General features: G+C 38.4%; 1 protein-coding gene across 3 annotated transcripts in view; it reads left to right on the top strand.

Annotated features, from left to right (window-relative positions):
* Positions 1–22,144, top strand: part of lrrk2 (leucine-rich repeat kinase 2) — a 45,435-nt gene that overhangs the window by 915 nt on the left and 22,376 nt on the right. For 2 of the 3 annotated variants that reach the window (XM_023291168.3, XM_023291171.3), the window contains exons 2-24: positions 599–684; positions 1,270–1,379; positions 2,079–2,167; positions 3,035–3,169; positions 4,111–4,245; positions 5,683–5,814; positions 6,343–6,462; positions 7,381–7,541; positions 7,635–7,714; positions 7,819–7,925; positions 8,566–8,695; positions 9,017–9,141; positions 10,156–10,283; positions 12,787–12,931; positions 13,394–13,533; positions 14,588–14,713; positions 15,220–15,390; positions 16,943–17,207; positions 17,427–17,615; positions 19,858–19,973; positions 20,234–20,306; positions 21,521–21,720; positions 21,812–22,062. In XM_023291168.3, coding sequence (XP_023146936.2) covers positions 599–684; positions 1,270–1,379; positions 2,079–2,167; positions 3,035–3,169; positions 4,111–4,245; positions 5,683–5,814; positions 6,343–6,462; positions 7,381–7,541; positions 7,635–7,714; positions 7,819–7,925; positions 8,566–8,695; positions 9,017–9,141; positions 10,156–10,283; positions 12,787–12,931; positions 13,394–13,533; positions 14,588–14,713; positions 15,220–15,390; positions 16,943–17,207; positions 17,427–17,615; positions 19,858–19,973; positions 20,234–20,306; positions 21,521–21,720; positions 21,812–22,062 — 3,214 coding nt within the window. The remainder of the gene's footprint in view (positions 1–598; positions 685–1,269; positions 1,380–2,078; positions 2,168–3,034; positions 3,170–4,110; positions 4,246–5,682; positions 5,815–6,342; positions 6,463–7,380; positions 7,542–7,634; positions 7,715–7,818; positions 7,926–8,565; positions 8,696–9,016; positions 9,142–10,155; positions 10,284–12,786; positions 12,932–13,393; positions 13,534–14,587; positions 14,714–15,219; positions 15,391–16,942; positions 17,208–17,426; positions 17,616–19,857; positions 19,974–20,233; positions 20,307–21,520; positions 21,721–21,811; positions 22,063–22,144) is intronic. The other variant, XM_023291172.3, reaches the window with a different exon arrangement.

Consider the following 22,144-nt stretch of genomic DNA (forward strand, 5'->3'; position numbering starts at 1 on the left):
TGGCTCTAGAGGCAGATAGAGTCACATTCTTCAGTTATACCACAGTGAGAAAATATTACTTTATGCTCAGTTTATTACCAAATAAAATGTTATACTAGGTTTATGAAAAGGGTGTAGTTAGTTAGCTGCTGAACATTTGAAACTTGGAAACTAGTGTATTGCTGTAGATTAAATCAATGAACAAATATATAGCTTTAGTATTTAAATGTTGCATCTTGCCTTTTGACAAAGCATGCTTAACTTTTTGTACTGCTACTTTAATGTTAACTTGATCTTGCTTTTCTTTGTCATATTATATGAATTGTCATTTGGTTTTAGTGAGTGACTGATTGATGTCAGTGCTACTTACATCCGTCTTTTATCTCCCATGTATACACGTGTCACTTAATTTTTCCTAACCTTCACACAATCTTCAGCACATCCTTTATTTAATTGGTAAAAGACAGACTAGACTTACATCCCTCCAGTGGGGTCTTTGCTGTTGCCACACTATTCTTCAAGCCTTGTTATGCACATTTAAAAATAGAAATGAGGGTTTCTTTGAAAGCTAACTTGTCAAATCCTGTCCTGACCTGTTATTTGTTGGTCTTTGTTATAGCTGCTGAATTGTTTGAAGACAAAAATGTCCATGTCCCCCTCATGGTGGTGCTGTCATCCTACATGAGCAGCAGAGGAGTCCAGCAGGTAATGCAAGACATCAGAAACCTCACAAAACTTTGACTGTGTAGCTTATGTTTTCCTTTTGCTTCGGCAGTGTGTTATTCTTACGCAACAAAATGGGCCATTGGGAATGTTTATTTTTATGGCAAGTCCTGGTACCAGTTTTTATGTTGATGAAAGGTTTTATCTTAAACTACTCATACAGATGTTAGATTTGTCAAACAGCATCACTTGCTTAGATAGTCTCTGCTTTGTACGGTTAAAAAGCTTCCATGTCTATGCCTGATCGGGCATGTTTATGGCATCTTGTGACTGCTGTTCACTACAGCGTATCAGAGGTAAGATCACAGCATGACACAAACTGAAAGTCAGACTGTGAGACTCATACAGGCTCGGTAATACACTCATCTGTAGGCCCCTTTTTGCCAAAACCATCTCATATTAAGTCTCTTTCTGAAGGAGCTAGACTTCTCTTAAACAGTTGCTCTGTATGTTTGTTCTCTTTGTCATGTAGGAATTATTATTTTTCTTTGGTTTATTTTTGATTATTGAGTGGCTCGCCTGTTCATTTGCAGCTTTCAGATAAAGTGTGTGCTCTTCTTCTTACAGGCAGGCTGGTCTTTGCTGTGTCAGCTGATTGAAATATGTCCCAGTACGCTGGAGCAGCTAACCATACATCTGCAGGCAGCCAAAGAGTGGGAGGTACTGGGAGTGCACCAGTAAGTGAAGAGATACTGCCTGGGTGCCGTGGGTTTAATGCACACATGACTGGTTATGCTTAAATAAATTAATATTATCATGCCATACCACTGATGGCTTATGTCACATGGAAGTACATGACATAAGCATAATAACATAGTTGTCCAGATTAGCATTCATGTTCAACAGAAGGCATAATTCATTTATTAAGAATATATTTTGTAGCGCTGTGACTTTTGTGATGGCAGCTGTCAGGGTTTGTGTGATATGAGGCTCTGTGACTTCATTTTGACCGATTCACTGGAGCCTGTGAATCGCTTAGTGTTTTTGACTTGGGTTCTCTTGTTCCCCCAAAAAAAGAAGGGTTGTTTGAGCCATTTTTTTCTTGTAGTTCGTAGACTTTGAACAAGTTGTAGACACATATTGTACTGAATCATTTTGTTAGCTCCCTTTTTATTTACTGCTCATTGCAAGTAACCAGATCTGGGTTGGATTGTTGCATCATGTCAGCGTCGCCTGCTATCTAACATTTGTCCAACCAATCCTAAACTTCAGTTCTTGATGAAGCCATGTTGTCTTCTGTTTTTAGTACGTGTGTTAGCAATAGTGTGTAAAAGTAATAGAGAGTAAGTAATAGTAACAGAAACTATTTTTGACCTAAAGATATTTAAGTGGCTAAATCAGCACTGACTTTTTGCTTGCACTGATGTGTTTTCCAGGCAGATCCTGAAGGTGCTATCTCAGTACAGTGCAGACTGTCGAGTGACAATGGTTGGACTCAGAGCCCTGTCACTGCTGCTCAGATCAGGTACACAAAGGAGATTACTCCTGCTATACATGACACTGGCAAATGCACAAGAAGAACTGATTTGATATCATTATTGTGACTCATAGCTAAAGTTGATCAGGACAGCAGAGTTTATGAAATTAATAGTAAAATCAATCAACCTAGTATGTGTCACAAAACCTTTCAGGAAGGAACAAGAACTTAAAAGCTTAAAACTGATAAGAAAAACAATGGTTCAATACAATTATTAGACTGTAAATCCTCTCTGTGTATGTAGCAGTATCTTGTACATCTGGTATGTGGGCAGCTTCCCTTTCAAGGCCCCTTGGGTAAAACTCTATTTTTAGAGCAACATGTCAGTCTTTTTCTTTAACTGATCTCCTTGCTCATGCAAATTTCTAAACTAACTGCAATAATTTACATTTTACATTGCTTTGCGTTACGTGAAGCATCTGAGAGAGGTCGAGGTTAAACAAAGACAAGTATTACACAGTCACAGACATTATTTTAAAGAATATGTTGACACAGTCATATCTGCGTTTGTTAGGAGATATTCACCACTTATCAAACATGCAATAGTGAAATTGAAAGTCTGGAGATAGCATAGCTAATCAGGAAGTGCTAACATAATGTGTGGAGGATAGATAAAGGAATTATGGCAATAAGTAACAGATCCATGGTCCAGAATGTTGCCTGTTCTTACATAATGAGTATAGTTTCAGCTATTTCCATAACTCTTTGTTTGATCTGCGTGACTTTAAAGCTGCAAATGTGTTGAATGGGAGGTCTAGATAAGGTAAAATGGACAAATAAGTCACTAGTTGATGAAATAGACATATTGCCAAATATTTAAGTGATCTTTACATTTGTATTTGTTTTGTTACATAGACATGATTCCTCTGCTGGTGCTGGAAGAGGAAGAGGACGTGTTTGGCTTGGTGGTGCAGGCGATGAAGACGTTTCCTACCAGTGAAGAGGTGCAGCTCCAAGGCTGTACAGCTCTGCAGCTGCTCCTGGAGAGAGGTGGGCCGACACTATACTATAGAATAATATGTATTCTATTTGTCTTAATATTCTGTGACAGATATAGTCTACCCTTTCCTGTAGCACTGTTCAAATGTTTTTGTCGTTGTGTCATGCATTACAGTGAACAGTGACAATTGTCTGACTTTTCTTCTTGTGACTCTACTATACTAACCTAACAGTCTTATAGGTATGAGCCCTGTGAGGCGGTAATGCTTGTTACACAGTCCAAAGCTTTGCCATTATTTGATTCTTAGAATTAGCGTGAAAAACATGTAAAGTTTGGCCTGAGGGTAGTTTAAAAGAAGATGAAGAAAACAATTATTTTCATTGCGATGAAATGCAAATGTGCTTATTATTGTCTTAAATAGTGATTAGTTGTTTGGTATAAAAACATGTCAAAGCCCAAGATAATGTCTTCAAATGTCCTGCTTCATCCAGAACTCAAAGATATTTTGTTTATGGTCACTGAGGACTAAAAAAAACGAGAAAGTATTCAGATTTAAGAAGCTGGAATCAGAGTTTTGCATTAAACAGTTAAGAGGGTTGTTGATTAATTTCATAATTGATAACTATTTAATTGATTTATTTTTTGTGACTCTAGTTGTTACCTAAAGATAATGGTTTATTTGTGGTTTATCATGTATGTAAGTTTATCAGGTTTGGGTTTGTGTTTTTAGAGTTTCAGCCTAATGCTAACATTAGCATCCACCCCAGAGCACTGATCATGCTAGCTTACTAACCATGTTTATGTGTTAAAGCTACCATGTTAATATGCAGGTTAACAACTATTGAATGTTAAATTGCTTACATTTAACATTAAACTTGTAGCATATTAAATATTTAAAGTTTGTACATGTTTGTATATTTTTGTATTTTAGCCAGTTTTTCCATATTCCTCTGTAGAGTAGCTGAATATTTTTCTCGTGTCTGTGTTCCAGTAAGTAATGACCACCTGGTGGAGTTTGTGGAGAGCCAGGATCATGTTGTGGTTCTGGCGGCTCTACAGAGGTTCCCAGACAGCCCAGAGCTGCTCCTGCAGGTTTTGAAAGTACTGCTTCCTCTGGCTCGTCCTGGTAAGACCTGACTACACCACAATGATGCTAATCAGGGATGAACAATGTCACGTCATTGTGGACATCAGAATTTTTTTTAGACCAGGATATCTGCAATGCCTATCCAGTCTAGCTACTAAGCGTTACATTGAATTGCGATATTGACCAGATATATGCATATATTTTCCCACCTAATTGTAGAGAACATCTGATCTCCCCTGTGGTGGAATTGACATATTGATGACTGCTCTTATCGGGATGGTACACTGGCAGGTGCAGACATGAAATACAGTGTTTTTAAATATGCACATTCACAAAGCAAAATAAAGAAACCCAAATGACTTTAACTTACAAGTGAAACATGCCATTTTTGTCTTTATATAACATTCTTTTTAAAATTTGTAAACTTTTAGTTGCTTAGCCTGTTGCTGTTGACTTTAGCCAATGCTAATATTTCTTTTAAAAGTCCTAATTGGTCACTACTGATGATGTGCTGATCGCTTAATATGCTGCAGCATGCCATGAAGTGGGAGAAATTTAGCTTGAATAGACAGATTCTGCGTAGTTCTATTCATGTGGAGAGCTTTAAGATTGTGTACTATGTAATATTTAAGGTGTTATGCAACAACACGCAGCAGTACACACTGATTACTAAAAAGGGGAATAAAACATTCGAGACTTCTCTTTTTTTATGTTCGCATGGCCTCCTTCTAGTTACATCAGCAGACCATGATGTCAGTGTAATACTTTTGAAGCAGTCCTAATGTATGACAAGGACACAGCAGTTCCTTGAATGAATACTCTATGTACTGTAATTGCTATCCAACTATGTCCTGTAAGCAGCAGATAATTGCGTTGGAGTCTTTTCAATATTTCCATGAAAATGAGCTTTTTAATGTTTTGGAACACCAAATGTAATTATCCACATAAAGGAAGTCCAATGAAATTAACCAAACTGCCAGTTTATTTCATTTGTCTGGCTTCACACATCATACATTTTCTCTGAAAGACACACACTAAATACTGTAGATGACATATTACTTTAATTTTAGTAATAGCAGGATAAATGTACAAACATACTAACCTCTTAGAAATTCTCTTATAGTGAAATTCTAATTATCTGGAGGATTTCTGCATAAATACTGGAACTGGACATGAAAAAAATGTGAAAGAGTGGACAAGTTTCAGTCATGAACATGTTTTCCACTTTAATCTGTGCTCTTCACAGATATGCAGTTTGTTACGGTCATGGGGGGTTTCCAGGCTAAGATATTACTTAAGACCTTACCCCCATTTATGAAAGAGTTTTTCTGACCTCCTTCTTTTCTCATTTTGCCTTTGTTGGCTAAGTGTCTTTGTGAATGCTAATTATTTCTTATTATTCTGCTTGTGCTATTCAGACCGTCAATAATTTGTAATCCAGAAAAGTAAACATATACTGTGATTGCTCTCTTTCAGGTAGTAACGTGGAGGTGTTGATGTCAGGAGGTACTCGGTGCTACAGCCTGATCATCACCACCATGGACGCCTTCCCTCAGGTGGAGGAGCTGCAGGAGACGGCCTGCTGCCTGTTCAGGAGGTTTACATCAGGTCAGATCAAATCAGTCAAAAGATGAAAACTGGAAATATTTTTATCTCCTTTAATAACCCCTTTCCTCTTCTAATGTAGTGTAATATTTGGTTCTGCTTGTGAGTCAATTTCACCTACTACTTTTATGTCTTATGTCAATTCTAAATATTATTATTACCTTCCCTTTTTCATAGTGCGAGTTATTTAGCTACACTGAAAGATTTTAGCTGAGTATGTATGTTTTACTGCCTTGGGAAGATCTGCTTTGTAGTATATGTTAACTAACCAGCATAAAAATGATCCAAGTGAACAGTCACAAACCCTCGGATGCAATTAATGAGTAACTTTGGAGTATCTACTAACTTGAACTTGTTGGTACTAGGAGATGATAACACTGTTTGTGAAATCGATTAATTCTCTCGATCCATTCAGCAGTGTTTGGATTTCTATCATTCTGATAAACTGATGTTTATTTTTAGATGACAGATGAAGACTGAAGAAAATAAAGGCCTCAGTTTAAATCAAGGTGTGCTTGTTTCACCTTATAGAGAGCTACTATAACATCCTGGTGCTAAATGGTGTCCAGAGGGTTGCAGTGAGAGCCTGTCAGACTTTCCCCGACAACGCTACGCTGCAAGCCGCCGCTCTCTCCTGCCTGGCTGACCTCAGTAAGGACGCACACTATTTTTAACTCATTTATTTGTGTCCACATAGATGGATTAGTGGTGGAGACAGCAGAACAATAGCTTGACCTCAACCCGAAAACGTAGCTACCCGCTAAAGATGTAAGGCTTCAATAATGGCACATCCTCGATATTTATTAGCTTATATCTGATTTATCCTGTGGAGGGCTGCGAAGGCCTGTCACCGTTGAGAGGGCGAAAAGCAACGCACACCCTGGACAGGTTGCTGGTTCATCACAGGGCCAACACCGAGAGAGACAACCATGCACACTCACTCTTACAACTATAGACATTTTAGCATCATCAATCAACCTGTCATGCATGTCTTTTGATTGTGGGATGTCGTAGAAACACCCACTTGGATTCCACACAGGCATAGAAAGGCCCCAGCTGACATTCTCTATATTGTTAATGTAATTACCTGCTTACTGATTTCACCAAGTATTAAGTCCTCTACCATGCCTCTAAACATAGACATGAATAACATTTGTAAGTTGTACGATACAACCTAAAAGGAATTAAAATACAAACTTGATAAGGAAGTCTTCCTCCAAGTTTTAATCAGTAAAGTGCAATGAAAGCACACTTATCTCCTGTCTTTAAGCCGTTTTAATGTGATTACAGCATGCTTCATCCTCTCTTTCTCGGAAAATGAGACAATGATGGGAAAAATCGGCTCAGTCAAGGGGTCGGCCCTTATCTCTGTGGGCTTCTTGGCCAGATCAGTAGGAAAGAGCAAAGAAATTATATATGTCTTCAGTAGCTTTGAGAATTCCAATTTTATATAAAATGCCATCAGCTGTTGCTAAGAACAGAAGTTGTTTATACCACCTAAAATACACTTATGGTTACATTAGAGCTTTTGCAGCACAGTCGTTATACTGGACTGTCTTCTTCTGTCAGCTGCAACCATTGTGCAGAACAAAGCAGTGGCTGAACAGGGTCTGGAGGACGGAGAGGAAGAAGAGAACAGGGGTAAGGAAGAGGTGGAGGATATGGGCCTGGGCTGGATGGAGGACTGCTGTACAGCACTGGAGCTCCACGCTGCTGAACCAGCAGTTCAGGTCAGTCCAACTTCTTCTGGTCTTTGACCCTGAGCAAAAACATTAAACACAGTGCTATTTTAATAAGTCAGTGAATCGCTTCCACTGCATCAGGAAGCTGCAAGCTGGGCCATCCACAACCTGTTGGTGCACGGAGCTGGAGTGAACCATTCAGAGGAGGAGCAGGATGGAAGGTCTGCTACACACAAAAGCAATAAAATGTCACACACATCTTCTATAAAATATACTGAATATTTGCTGAGAACAATGTGAGGAAATTTGACTGTTTGCTGTCCAGGACTCCCGTTCATCGACAGCTAATGGCGGCCATGCTGCTCCACTCCTCCTCTCCCCGTGTGTTTAAAGCTGCTACCAGTGCCATCGCCATACTCATCACAAACAACAGTGAGTCTCCAGCTCATTGTTAATAGGGGTGGGACAATATATGAATTTGGGAATGTATTATGTAATTTTCTCTAGCGATAGATTATTATTACACTGGCAAATCAGTAGATTTATTAAAACGTGAAAGCACTCTAAATAGATCCCAACAATTGGAAGTTAAATAAACTGCAGTGAAAAAGAAGAAGCTTACAGGGGAGAAAATATAAAGCAAATCAGAGAACTAAATGATTAAATGTACACATAATTAATAATTGGATAAGACTGATAATACAGTGACAACACAATTCAGTGAATACATACAAATATCTTGCTTTTTGTATATTGTGGCGATTTTTTTGTTATTCAGTCCACGGATATGATATAATATATGATTGTCTTGTAATGTATCAAGTATTTCAGAATTGCTGTATCATGATACCATCGTTACCATGGGCAATGTATAGTGGTAGTTCCTTATTAGAAATGACTCAGTGATTCCCACCTCTAATGTTTACGCTCGATGTACAAATATATGGCTATGACATGGGTATGAGTGCAAGAAGCGTTATGTTAAAGGTGATTCAGTATCGGCATCTCTAACAATTTATAAAACCAATAATGTTTGTGTTGCTGGTTAGGTAATTGTTTACTTTGCTTGCAGGTAAAATGCGTTCTCTGCTGTTGTCCAGTGGCCTTCACGTTAATTTGGTGGAGATGATGAAGAGACATTCAACCTCAGCAGAGGTTTCCATCAGCGCCTGCAAACTCTTACACTTGCTGTTCCAGGGAAGGTCGGGACAAATACAGTTTCTCTTCTATGATGTTGTTATTGGTTTTCGACAATCATATCAATAAAAAGGGACAAGAAAATCTTTTAGACTGTGAAAAATAATGAGTGCAGTTTGTTGTTTCTCACAGCATTTGCCAAAGCTTTAAAGTTGGCATTTTGATGACAGATGTAAAAAGATGATAATGTTTTGAATCAAGTGTATTTCATTTTTGACTCACACCAACTTTGTGTGTGACATCTTTCATGTTTAATAATATACTAGAAAATAGTATACAGCATTATGTTTCATGTTAGATTGATATCAGTCTCTCTGTTTTTGTAGGACGGCCAGTCTGGATGAGTTAAACATGGCCATGAGTCAGATTCTCAGCACCATGAAAGTCCACAACTTTGAGCCAGAGGTCCAGCTGGAGGCTCTGCAGGCCAGTTTGGTCTTCCTTTGCCCAGGTGTGCTAAAGGGTCTTTTCTCATTTCAGTTTGCCAACACCTAAGTACTCTTTCTGTGGTGTTTTTGACATGGTTCAGAAGTGGCCTGACACAGATTTCTTTTCAGTCAGCTTTTTTGTTGGTAAAGTATAAGCCTTATCTCGATCAAAGTGGCTGTTTCAGCTCATGCCACATACCAGGCTTGCCTGCAGAAAAAGACAAATGCAGTATGTTGTATTTTACTGTGTAATGTGTAATAAGCTTCTTGTAAGGATAAAGTGACAACAATGAATCATTAACTTTGCAGCTTTGATCAGAGTATTTTGGTCTGTTTCAGCTCACTGTTTAGGATTTTTGGCCACGCCACATGTCAGGCTCTAAACATCTGATATGCAAAAGTAGTGAGCAAACTGAAATGTCCATGTAGCAGCTAAACAGTCAACTATTTTTCTCTGTCTGTTTTTCTTGGCAGTACAAAAAGTGTTTCCTACAGTACATTTCCCATTGTGTGTCTTTCAAATGGTTTTAAAAACAAACTAATGCAATTCAGGCAAAGGAATTATTGAGCACCAAATATAGTTTAAACATTTGCTCTGAATATAGTATGTGTTCTGGGATCTGATGTATCTAGCTGCTTTCAAGGAATGCTACTGTTCATGTATAGTATGTAACATTGTGTGAAAACAAATGCTTCAGTCTAATTGATACACAGATAGGGAGACTAACCTCCCAAAGACATGTAGATACAATTGATTTTCTTATGCTAGCTCATGCCACAATTTCTTCAGCTGTATGGCAGAGCAAAAACACATTCTCTTTGTTCAGTCAGGGAATGTAAAGCTGGTTCAGTGGAGCAGCTTGTTCTGTTTTAATTTCTATCATAATGAGGTTATAATGTACTCTACTCCCAGCACCAGTGCATTTGTAACAGTCCTAATTAGATTAGTGATTTATAGGAGAGTGGTTGTATCTGCGTGTCTGTGTTTACTTGGCTCTTTGTCTTTGCTTGCATCCTTGTCCTGTGTGAATTCTCAGACAGGAGTTTAAGGGAGCATGGCATTTCGGTCGCAGACCCAGACATGGCCGATGTGTCACTGAAGGTCCTGAAAAACCAGTGTGTGGTGGAAGGAGCTCACACTCTCTACTTGGAAGTTCTCAATAGGGTATGAACAACTGCGAAATTTCTTTCTAATTCTCTCCATTACTGTCATTCCACAGTTTGAGCATTTTTGTTTTGCATATCTGGGCTGCTTCGACTGACTTGGTAATATAATAACAATATCTGAAGAAACAAAAAGAGTGGACCATGGTATAGCATGGAAATGCCCCCATCAAGTTTATTTTTGTTCAGTTCAGACAAGAGCATCACTTTACAAATGCTTAGCCAGTATCTACAGTTGTTATTCATGCTGTAAATTAAACAACAGTTCGTTGATTCATTGTAGAAATAGTACAGTTAGTTGTTGGCCAAACAAAACATCGGAAGGATGTAATTACATTTCTACAAAGAACGTTGTTGTACTTATATGAACAAGTGGTGAGCATGTTTTTTTTCTCCTAGTGTAGTAGTTGTCAACCTTCTGCCTGAGGTGAGGGTTTATAGTAAGCACTGACCAAAACAGCCTCTGAAAAGGGTAGCAACCAGAATAACAGACATCACATGCCATTGAAGAAACCAACATTCAAAAACTGACCATAATTTCTACAACTTTGAAGAGCCTTTATTGCTATAGACAGAGTTTTTGGTCCAAAATCATTATCTGTGCTTACATAGTGACTAACAGTTAAAAGTTTACTTTTCTGTTTTGCATTTTGCATGTTTTAATGCAAATGCAACATGACAGCTACACTTTTCCACTGACATGATTTTGTGGTTGCTACCCTGGTTTCTGTTTTCCACCCAACTAACTTGGAAATGTTACTAGATTCAAGATTCAAGACCTTTATTCATCACAAACACAATTATACATAGTATAATGCGCAATGAAATGCATTGAGCACCTGTTCCAGATCGAAACAATAAGAAAGAATTAAAAAAAAACACACAATCACACTATGTCTGATTATTAACGTTAACCAGTCTCATAATAAAAAGGAATAAATCCCCGGCATATTGACCTCAGTCATCTGCCAACTTAAAGACAAACAACATTTTATTTCTAACTACCTTTCTACAAACTGCTGAATATATGAGCCAATTTACAAATGAAACCAGTGAGGTGTTAAGTTATAAGTCTATAGTGAAGTCAGAGTAAAACAGATGCGTGATGAAATTCTTTGGATAACTGCATAGAAACTCTTTGCGTAATTTGGTGATGGTGACAAGGACTAATGATTTAACTGTCATGGAGAAGTGAAAACACTGTAGGGTCTTAAATAACTTATTCAGAATATTATACAACATCAACTGTTAAGAAAGCAGAGGTGTGTTATCCTTACTTAACAGAGCATTCATCAGCTGAATCTCAACCATTTGTACCCAGAGTTTTTGGATTCTGAATCTTTAACTTTCCAGCAAGGCGACACTCATTATAATGACATTACAGTGTGCTTTAGATGAAAGCAGATAGATGATGAATGCTGCATGACCTCTGCACTTGTGTTTCAAGTCAGATAACTTTACTAAACTCACTTTCCTTGGCTGTACCAGTTGAGTATGCTTGAAAATAGTTGCCTTTGTTCTGATATGAAAGAGAACAGAATACTTGCCTTTTGTTCCCAGGAAAATCAGAGTTTTGCTCTTTGCTTCATCTCCTTTTTGGAGCCACAGCAAAAATATCCTCCAGGGCCATGAAGTGGTCCCAGCTTGCTGTTAATCTTATCACCTCGTCAAACAGAGAGGTCTTCTTCTGGGTTTGGGATGGTTAGTTAAGAGTTAATCTTGACAAAGGAAGGCGTATTTCCATTCTCATTGGTGAGATGGAAGTTTGAAAGGTTTTATCCATACCCACCCTTTGCCCAATGCTTTTTATTTATTTGAATTATTTTCTGCAGTGTAGATTAAAACTGAAGATTAACTATTTTTTGTTTACTACATAATTCCATATGTATTTTTTTAAAAATAGTTTTTATGTCTCCAGTATTAATCTGCAATGTATAAAATAATTAAATAAAAACCATTGAATGAGAAGGCGTGTCCAAACTTTTGACTGGTAGTGTATGCGCACTTCAATCAGATGTCCTATACATCAAAAACAACATCAAAAATGACAACACTGTTGCCAGATGCCATGGCATATATGTCACATATATAGGAAATCGTGGACAGCTAGTCTTCATGTAGCCTATTTTAATTTGTGCAATGTTATATGAGAATGATGAAACATGAAGAATCAATATTTGCTTTAAAGATTGATTTGAAAGAGGCAACCTGACTGCCAGTTCCATGACTCCAAAAATATATACGTTATGTAATTTACTAACTATAAATCATCATTATTCAAGCCACTTAACTGCTCGTTAGATCGGAAGTGGTTTGCACTGTATTCTATGATGATAAAGGGACACTGAAAGATTACATTCCATTAATTTGAAAGTCTTAAACTCCACGTTGTGTAAAGTTATGTTGTGCTTCGGAAAGTCTATATCTTCAATCACCACTTAATTAATGCAATAAAGCAATATAATACAATCAGCATGATATTCAGTTCTGTTTATGTTTGTCAGTTCATCAGCAGCTCCACCATACAGAAGTGTGGTTTGAAGGTGCTGTCCTCTCTGGCTGACTGCTCTGGTGCAGTGGACCTTCTGTGTCAGCAGGGGGCGATAGACACAGTGCTGCATACACTACAAATGTTCCCACAGGAACGAGGTACACAGTTGTCATTCATAGCCTAATTGAGCCCCAAATTAAATTTCTGTCACTGTAATAATTGCATTCCAAAGGAAACATTTGTTAAACCTTGCCATAACATTGATTTGCAACCAGCAGGGTAGTTTTGCCTCTGCAATGATAGTCTGGCTGATATATAATTACAGTGTGCTTTGTCTGTCATTAGTCATGCTTGAGTTTTTCCTGTCCCTTGAGATCATTCAGTCCATTAAAGTAGATTTCAAAGCAATGTAGTGAATGTTGGGAATGATTATTAGATGATGCTGAACCAACATCTTTCGGCTCTTCATTAAATCTGTTCCCTCTGCGTTTAAGTGCTAGAGGAAAAATAAAAGAAGCTTTTTTTTGACTAAAACTATACCCAGACCTGAATGTGTTTTGGTAGGATTGTGGAATTAGAAACATTTGAATACTAATTGTGCCTTCACTTACTGCCTTCAGAGATACACTACTGGGGTCTGACCCTGCTCAACTACCTCGTCTCCAAGAAGAAGCTGTCGAGGATGATTGTACCTGTTCTGGCCTCTGTTGTGGTCGCCTCTCTCATTCAGTACAGAGAAGACTCCGAGATGGTGCTGAAGGTAACATGAGTCTTTTGCTTTAATGTAAAGTGATTAAACTGGCCATATGTCCATTGAAAATCAAATTATTGAATGCTGCAGTGCATTCTTTTTCATCAGAAAACATGTTAATGTGTCCATTTTATTCTGTTTGAACTGTTTGTATGAAATGCCAGTCAACTACACATGTAAACTACCAGTCAAAAGTTTGGACAGGCCTTCCATTCAGTGGTTTTTATTTAATTATTTTGTACATTGTAGATTAATACTGAAGACATCAAAACTATAAAAGAATACATGTGGATTATGTTGTAAACAAAAAAGTCTTTGTCTTCAATATTAATCTACAATGTAGAATATAGTATAAATAAATAAAAAGCATTGAATGAGAAGGTGTGTCCAAACTTTTGACTGGTAGTGTATGTTAAATGAGTTTCCCATATTACGTCATCTGATGCTTACACTTAGCAGTGAATTAAGAATCAGCAGATAAATAACTGGATGTTACAATATACCACTGCAACCCATATAGATTACTTTTGATTTAGATTTAAATGCTGAGAATAATCACTCAAATTGTCACATATATTGTCACTGCCACATTGATTACATATTTTTCAAGGATTAAAACCATCCCATAACTTCTTTTTACATATTCTTACATACTTACCTTTTACATTTGCATCATGTGGTTTAAAGTCTTGATATAACTGATTCCTAATAATCTGGATACATAATTCCAGTCACAGAAGTGTAAGTTATGGTGGAAGATGTTTTCAGAGCCTTCATGTGAAACCATATGAGAAGTTTAGAGACAAAAATCTGTACTTCTTGGAGCTTTTAGTAACTCATACACATCTGAAAGAATCCAAAAAATTTGGGAATCCACGTTTTAGTATTCAACATTGTGCTGTATTTTTAAAGCTTGTTATATGTCCATTATGTAAAATCTTTGTCTTGGAAATACCAACTAAAGCTGTTGTGGTGGAGTATAAAGTAAATATTTCCTCACAATGTTAAGGATTGCAGTTTTGTGTTTGTAAACTCATGACCTTTCTGCCTGCTTGTCATCCAGTGTTTTCAGGTGGCCTTGAGGATGCTGGATGCCTGTTCGGGAGCAGCAGCTCAACTGCAGAGAGAAGACTTTGACAGGCAGATCTTCCAACACCTCAGAGAGGAGAGTGACCAGAGCATCAACCCTGTGAGTTAAACCACCGCCATCAGTCTGACATTAGTTGTTTTGAATGAAGTGTCTTGACAACAACTGGATTGAGTTCTATGAAGTTTGGCACATGCATTTATGTTGTCAGCAGAATGAATTACGGTCACTTTGATTCCAAGAATAGTTCAATAGAACTCACTTTTAGAAAAAGTTTTTGTCGCCGTCATCTGTTTGTATCTTGTCCTAATTTGCAATTTTCCATGCTGTACATAGGAAACATACAGCAATTTTTCTAGTATGGATGTACATTAAGTCTTAATGATGAAGTCAGCAGGCAGTCATGTTGTAACACAAGCTACACTGAAACCACACAGGAACATACAGTACAAAAGGACCATGCAAGACATACCAGACATACCTGAAGATTGTTCAGATTAATCGAACAAAACCACTAATCTGCCACTTGTACAGTTCTTGGAAATTGTATTTCTACACAGAATACTTAATGCACTCGCTAGCCTCCTCTTCTCCCACTCTGTTGTCAGCTGCGGAAGTCGATGTGTCTGGCTCTGTCCAAAATGTGGTGTGACTCTGAGCTACACTACAGCATGCTGGAAAAGGCCTGCAAGGACAGAGATACGACGATGGCCGAGTGTCTAATCGAGCTGGGCGCTGACATCAACAGGAAGACAAAAACAGACTCTCTCATTTACCAGGTCAGAGGTCACAAAATTATTTCAGGACAACTTACAGTAAAAAAAAAAAAAGTATATTTTTATGTCATGATATGTTTTCACTCCAATCAGTGTGCATACTTTCAGCATATCATCTCAGGATCCAGAGCAGTACTAGTTTATATTATATGCTAATAACATTATATTATATTGGGACCATTTTTAGCCACACAAATTGCATGGTTCTTTAAAATGGGAGTGTTTGTTGGTCCATCAACTTTGGTTTATGGTGGTACCATAAAATTTGGAACAGGCATTCATGTTCCTCGGAAGATTAACATTACAAGTCAGGTACATAAACAATATCACCTTCAGGCTGACTTGTATTAACTAGAGGGGTCCCCTGACTTTTCATGCAGCTTCACCAACTCCATGAAACTGAAATTCCTGGTTGGTTCTTTACTTTGGTTAGTTACCAAATATCTACTAAACTTATTCCCATCAGCCTCAGCTGTACTTTTTAGTGGTTAGTGCCACATAACAAATGTTAGCATGCTAACCATAGGCATGTAGTACAGGGCAGGATTTGGGGTTATCCAGTTAAATTCAGGTTAAACTCTTGAGTTTTCAGGAGTCCGACTTTTGTTCACGTTCACGCAGTCATCAGTTTTTTTTGTCACCTTCCCTTTCTGTTTTAGCTGTAGAAGCTCTGTTGCTTTTAGCCTTTATTGTAGTTTTAAATTCCTGATACTGATTTTGGATTATAGTGTGTTCTGGTGAGAAATAAGCCGCTCTATATCTGTCCATGTTTGTAATTGGTCATCTGGTGCCAATACCGGCCCTTTATGTGAACACGGTCATAGATTGACTTCAAGAGCTGATAACCAGGTTCATGTGACCTCTTAGCGAGATTTAGTGAAGCCAGATAACAAGAACATATATTTGGTCTGGTGAACTTGCTTCACATTAAAGACCACAGCTAAACAAAGATGGTAAATGCGCTGCTAAATATCAGCATGTTATTGTAATAGGAGCATTTTATCATGCTAACATTTGCATTTGGCTCAAACTGCCCCTGTGCCTCATTTTGCATTGTTAAAGACACTCCTTGTTTTGAACTACATACCTGGAAAAAAGTCTTATTTTGTACTGAACAACACACTTATAAACTCATATTTGAGGATTATTGAAAGATTGTTTCTTGGGTCAATCAGAAAAATTAGATTGTTTATCATTTATTAAATAGAAAAACTGAATATATCTTAATTTCTGCTTTTCCAGCATAACGATTTACTGCTTTTTCAGTTTCAGTTGATTGCAAATTGAACTGGAAATTGTCTGTAGGTGAAACAAAAAATTAATCTTTAAGTTTTAAAACGTTACTTTAAGTACTGATAACTTGTAATGGGTATTTGGTAATATTTAAAGATATTTTATGGTCTGATGGAGAAGACTGGGAGTTGCTGTGCTAATATGAAACTTAAGCTTCAGTAAAAATAATACTCTTGATGAGTTAAATTTAGTTCCCAGTCCTACAGCTTAACAGATTCAGTCAGTTCAATCTCAGTCATAGTCTCTGTGCTGTCCTCTTTAGGTGTGTGAGAAAGGCGGACCTCTGGAACTGGTGGAGCTCCTGCTCAGCCGAGGCGCCCACGAGCAGCACCTCCGCAGGGCTCTGGCTGTGAGTGTGAAGAGGGGTGACGGGCCCACAGTGATCCAGCTGCTGGGCCGGCTGGGTCTGGACCTCAACAATAGTGCTCTGTGCCTGGGTGGCTTCAGGCTGGGCCGCCTGGATGCTGCTTGGCTGAGCCCCCTGATGGCCGAAAGAGGCAGAACTCACAGTTTACGTTACAACAACAGTGAGGAAAATATTCTTAATTTCTTATCTTTATATTACGGTAAAGTGATAATCATCTGGTTATTGACAAAACAAGCTATTTGAAGATGCCTCCATTGGCTGTGGGAAATACTGATGATTTTTTAATATTTTCTGGCAACTTTATGAGTTGAAAACTGTTATTTGATTATGAAATGTAGTTGCACCGCTAAAGGGAACGTATCTGTTCTCTGTCTTGAAGGTAAAGGTGTGAGTTTGGCGCGGTACATCCAGTCTTTTCAGAAACCCAAGAATGGCAATGGTCCTCTCAGGTCAATAGCTGACCCGTGTCTCACCTCTGGCTACATTTCTGACGAGAGTGACGACTCCAGCTTCAGCTTTGTCTCCATGGAAGACGGCCTGTTTCTCAACGACGACATGGAGAGTGACGGTAAAGTCTAAAAGATGCTAGCTCTAAACAATCCTGCATTCATAAATGTTGGATAGCTACAGTATGTTCTCTATAGGACAACTGGGGTTAAGCTGAGTTGAAAAGTAACCGGGACCAAATGTTTTCAGCCTTGAAGTGTAACTGACACTTTATCAGATTTATGAGCCTGAATCGCAGCAGCGTTGTTCAGACAAACAATGTAATTCTACTACAGACTGCACTGAGGAGAACTAGTCTGTTTGTCTCAGTCACATTGGCTTTCTTTGCCGTTATCTTCTCTATTCAGAAACATAGTTGAACCTCCTGTACATGTACATCATCTGTTTTTCCACTTCCAAGATTAACATTATGTTATCCATCTTAAGTCTTTACACAGTCCCATCAAAGAAGTCACACTGATTAGTTAAAGATGTTTTTGCCTTGAGATTAGCTTCAGTCTATTCTTACTTTGTGCAGCTATGTTTTATTGGTAACTTGTTTGTTCAATTAGCATGTGACCTCTAACTTCATAAACAAGTTAAAGTTTCATCACCCTACAGTGACTCTGAGGTTTACAGCGCATTTAATTCGTTATCAGTATCAAAAAGAAGTTGGTCATGAAATACAGTTGCCTGCATGGTGTCTCACATAATGCAGTCATGTCCATCTCTACAGTGTGTTCAGTGGGATGTTATCATCATTGGTAAATGAATATATCCTTGTAGGAATCTGCCTGGATTTTTTATTTTTTTTACCTCAGCAGTCTCAGAAAGATATTTTTATATCAATGGCTTAATCACAAAATTAAATTTAAAAATGTTCATGTGTTAAAGAGGTAGCACATGTCAGTCTGCATGTCGTCACAGGCCAACACTGGGCTGAGCATAAAAGACAAGGAAAAAAAATTATCTGTGGTTCACAACAGAGCAACAAAAAACTATTTGTAAAATAATGAGATGTAGGGTGTGGATTTATTCAAATTATTTTCTATAATATGCACCGAATATTGTGTTGGTCCCCTTTATGCTGCTAAAACCCCTCTGACCCAGTGGGGCATAGATACAGGACCTCTGGGGATGTCATGTGGCACCAGGATGGTGGCAGTGAATTCTGTGGACCCTGTGGGTTGCCAGGTGGGACCTACCTAGATCAGGCTTATCCTGATACATCCCACAGATGCTCAGTACAATTTGGATGTGGAGAGTGTGGAACCTGGGTGAACACCTTAGCTCTGTTGTGTTCCCCGGGCCACTCCTGAGCTGTTTTTGTGGTGTGTCGGGGTGCATTGTCCTGCTGAGAGTGGAAACTGGCATCAAGGACGGCTGTTGCCATCGGGGTTGGGGGTTTGCTTGACCTGCAATGTTTAGGTGGGTGGCACATGTCACACATCCACATGAATGTCAGGACTCAAGGTTTCCCCGCAGAATGTTGCATTGTAACAACATGATCGATGTCATTCACTTCACCTGTCAGTGGTCATAATGTTGTGGCTGATCAGTGTATAGAAATTCTAATAGTAATTTAATTTGATTGATGATGAACTGACCATTTCAACAGGCCAACAAAACAGATGCTGCAGCGTATTAATGGAGATGAAGTTGACTCATGAAATCCCATGACACAATAATACCCATAATAAATCATTAACAATCAGCCCAGATCTGGTGACCGTGTAGCTGACAGTATCTATTTTTACGTTAGTTGTTATTTTCTGAACGTTAAAAGAATCATAGGTTCTCATAATTTATCTCACTACAGCAGTCATTGTTAGGCCTCTACCTGTTGCTATTTTGCTGGTCGCTTTAATGATTAGAGAAGTCACGCTCTATAATTAGTCTTGGGAAACATTTATATGGACTTGTGGTAATGTCACTGCTGTAAATATCCTACTGTGTGACTGTTATTTGAAAAAAATCAGTGTAATAAAACACTTGACATGAGAGAAAAATTGTATTGACTTCAGAGACAGAAAAGTGTGTCATAAGTGTGACCTAGCATATAATATATTTATATATATTTCTTTTAGCCTATTTCAAAATTGACTTTGAAATTGTAAACCCATGAATGATCCCAATTTTTACTAAATGTATCAGTAATTTTACTTTTACTTTCCTTTTTTCTGTAGCTTTAGCAGATTACAGTTAATAGGTGGAACAGTGTTATGTATTTGAGATACAAAGAATCTGTCACTCCCAAAGTCTGAAGATATGAATTACTCTCTGCTAAAATGTTTGCCTTTCGTTGTGTGTTTTTCCACTGATAGGAAGTGATTCACTATCTGGTGTTCTGTCTCCAAAGTCACATAACAACTCAGCAGAGGAGCTGAGGGGAGAATCTGTCAAAAGGAAGCAGGGACGTCGCCGACATGCCAGCGCAGAGGTCAAAGATCTTAGTCAACATTTGCATTAGTATTCCAGGCTTCAGTGATACGATTTTATGTTTATGCTTGGACTATTATCTCACGTTTAGTACAGTGGTCTGAATATTGTTTACTTTGGGCCATGTTTAAAGCGTTGTACAAATGACAGTTAAGTCAAGGATTTACCTTCCTACGTACTTTCTCATCTGATTACGACCAGAATTGTAAATCCCTCATTGTTTGCTCTTTCTCTCTTTTGTCTTTCTTCTTCCATCTCCAGAGTGGTCAAACTGAGAATGAAAACAATGAGTCTGTACATAGAAGATATGGAAGGACTGGATCAAGCCAAAAAGGTAACAGTATCAGACTCAGGTTAGCTCAAGTTTTTTCTCAGTCTGTCCTTTTTTAAGCCTCCATGCCTTGATGACCCTGTTGTTTCACAAAGCCATGCTTTTGATGGTATTTCAGGTGATAATGAATAAATGAGTGAATATTATAGTGAAGTATAACGAAAACAAAATCTATATATTTCTGAGTTCCAGTTCAACATGTAAAAAAAAAGAAACATATTATTTGATCCAGATTTTTTTTTTATTAACAAATGACAAATTATAGATTGTAAAGTGAAAGTAGTGTATGGGATTGAGTTTGTGCATCTGTCTGTCTAGACTCCTGTACATCTATACGTAAGTCCGTTCCTTTGTTACTCCGCCAAGGAGGCAGAGCCTCGGCAGAGTGATGTGATGATCGGTGTACGTTTGTCTGTTTGTCTTTCTGTCTGTTAGCAACATTACTCAAAAACGGACTAACGGATTTGGATGGAATTTTCAGAGAAGTTCAGAAATGACACAAGGACCAAGTGATTAGATTTTGCCAGTGATACAGCTTATAGTCTGGATACACAAAGTTGTTAGAGATTTCTGTATCATTGTGAGATAGCAGCACAGCGTCACTGTAACTATGACTACAAGGGGGCACTACATCAGCTGCCTGTTATCAATCACATGATGATTTAATGATAAACTGATTATATTTTGGAGGGCAGAAGTCACTATGACCTCATAAAATTCATTTTGGGTCATAACTCTCGATTTTATTAGCTAATTATGGCAAAAGTTTAACGAAATGTCAATCGGATAAAACGATGAAGTGGTGACGTTTTATATCTGAAGGTCAAAGATCAACTTTGTGACATCATAATATTCTGCACAAACACTTTTCTGGTCATAATTCAACATCACACGTCAGGAACGGAAGGAGAGGCAACAGCAATGAGGCAGCAATCTAGTTTATCTTTGACTTGATCTGCAAATGTTGAAAATGATGGAATTTTCCGTAATGTCTCTCAAGGTCGTAATAGGTGCTTAACAGTTGTACAAACTTGTAAAGAAATATTTGGCAAAGGTTATAGGAACATAGGAATATGTTCTCGAAATTATGTCTTTATTGCCATTAATTTATCTACACTAATATTAATTAAATATATGATTGAATTCAGGATGGCAGGTGTCTCACAACAGAGTGCTTTAAAGGAATAGGTAATGATTGTGCTCTGGTGTACCCTCAGCAGTGCTTGGATCTGGTGAGAACTCCGCTGCTCTGCCCAAAGAGAGGGAGAGGATCCGCCTGCTGGATTTGTCAGGGAATGAGTTGGACTCTCTGTCTTGTCTAATGGACGATGGTTTCGTCCAGCAGCAGCTGTGGCATCTCCTCCGCCTGGACCTGAGCCACAACAGTCTCCCACAGTTTCCCTCTGCACTGTGCCAGGTAATGCATCTGATCTGCAGGTTGTCACCAAGAGATCAAATGATGAAAGGGAATGTACGCTGAAGAATTTATTATTTTTTTGATCTGACAGAGTTTGAAGAGTCTGACTCGACTGGACCTGCAGGGGAACCAGCTTCAGTCACTGCCTGAAGAGCTGCTGTCTCTGCCCTCACTGAGCGTGTTGAATGTCTCCCGTAACTGTGTCGGCCCACTGCTCACCTTTGGCCCTGCTGTCACCTGCCCATCACTGAAACAGCTCAACCTTTCTTTCAACAAAATCATCACATTCCCTCATGAGCTGGGCCGCACTATGAGACAGCTGGAGGAGCTGTTTATGGAAGGGTAGGCTGCTGGGAAATGGAGGCGTTTCACGCCAGTGGAAAAGATTCTGTTTGTTTCATAGTACGCTTAACAAGATTCTCTC

The sequence above is a fragment of the Amphiprion ocellaris genome, chromosome 3 (assembly GCF_022539595.1).
Source record: "Amphiprion ocellaris isolate individual 3 ecotype Okinawa chromosome 3, ASM2253959v1, whole genome shotgun sequence".
Taxonomy (NCBI): domain Eukaryota; kingdom Metazoa; phylum Chordata; class Actinopteri; family Pomacentridae; genus Amphiprion; species Amphiprion ocellaris.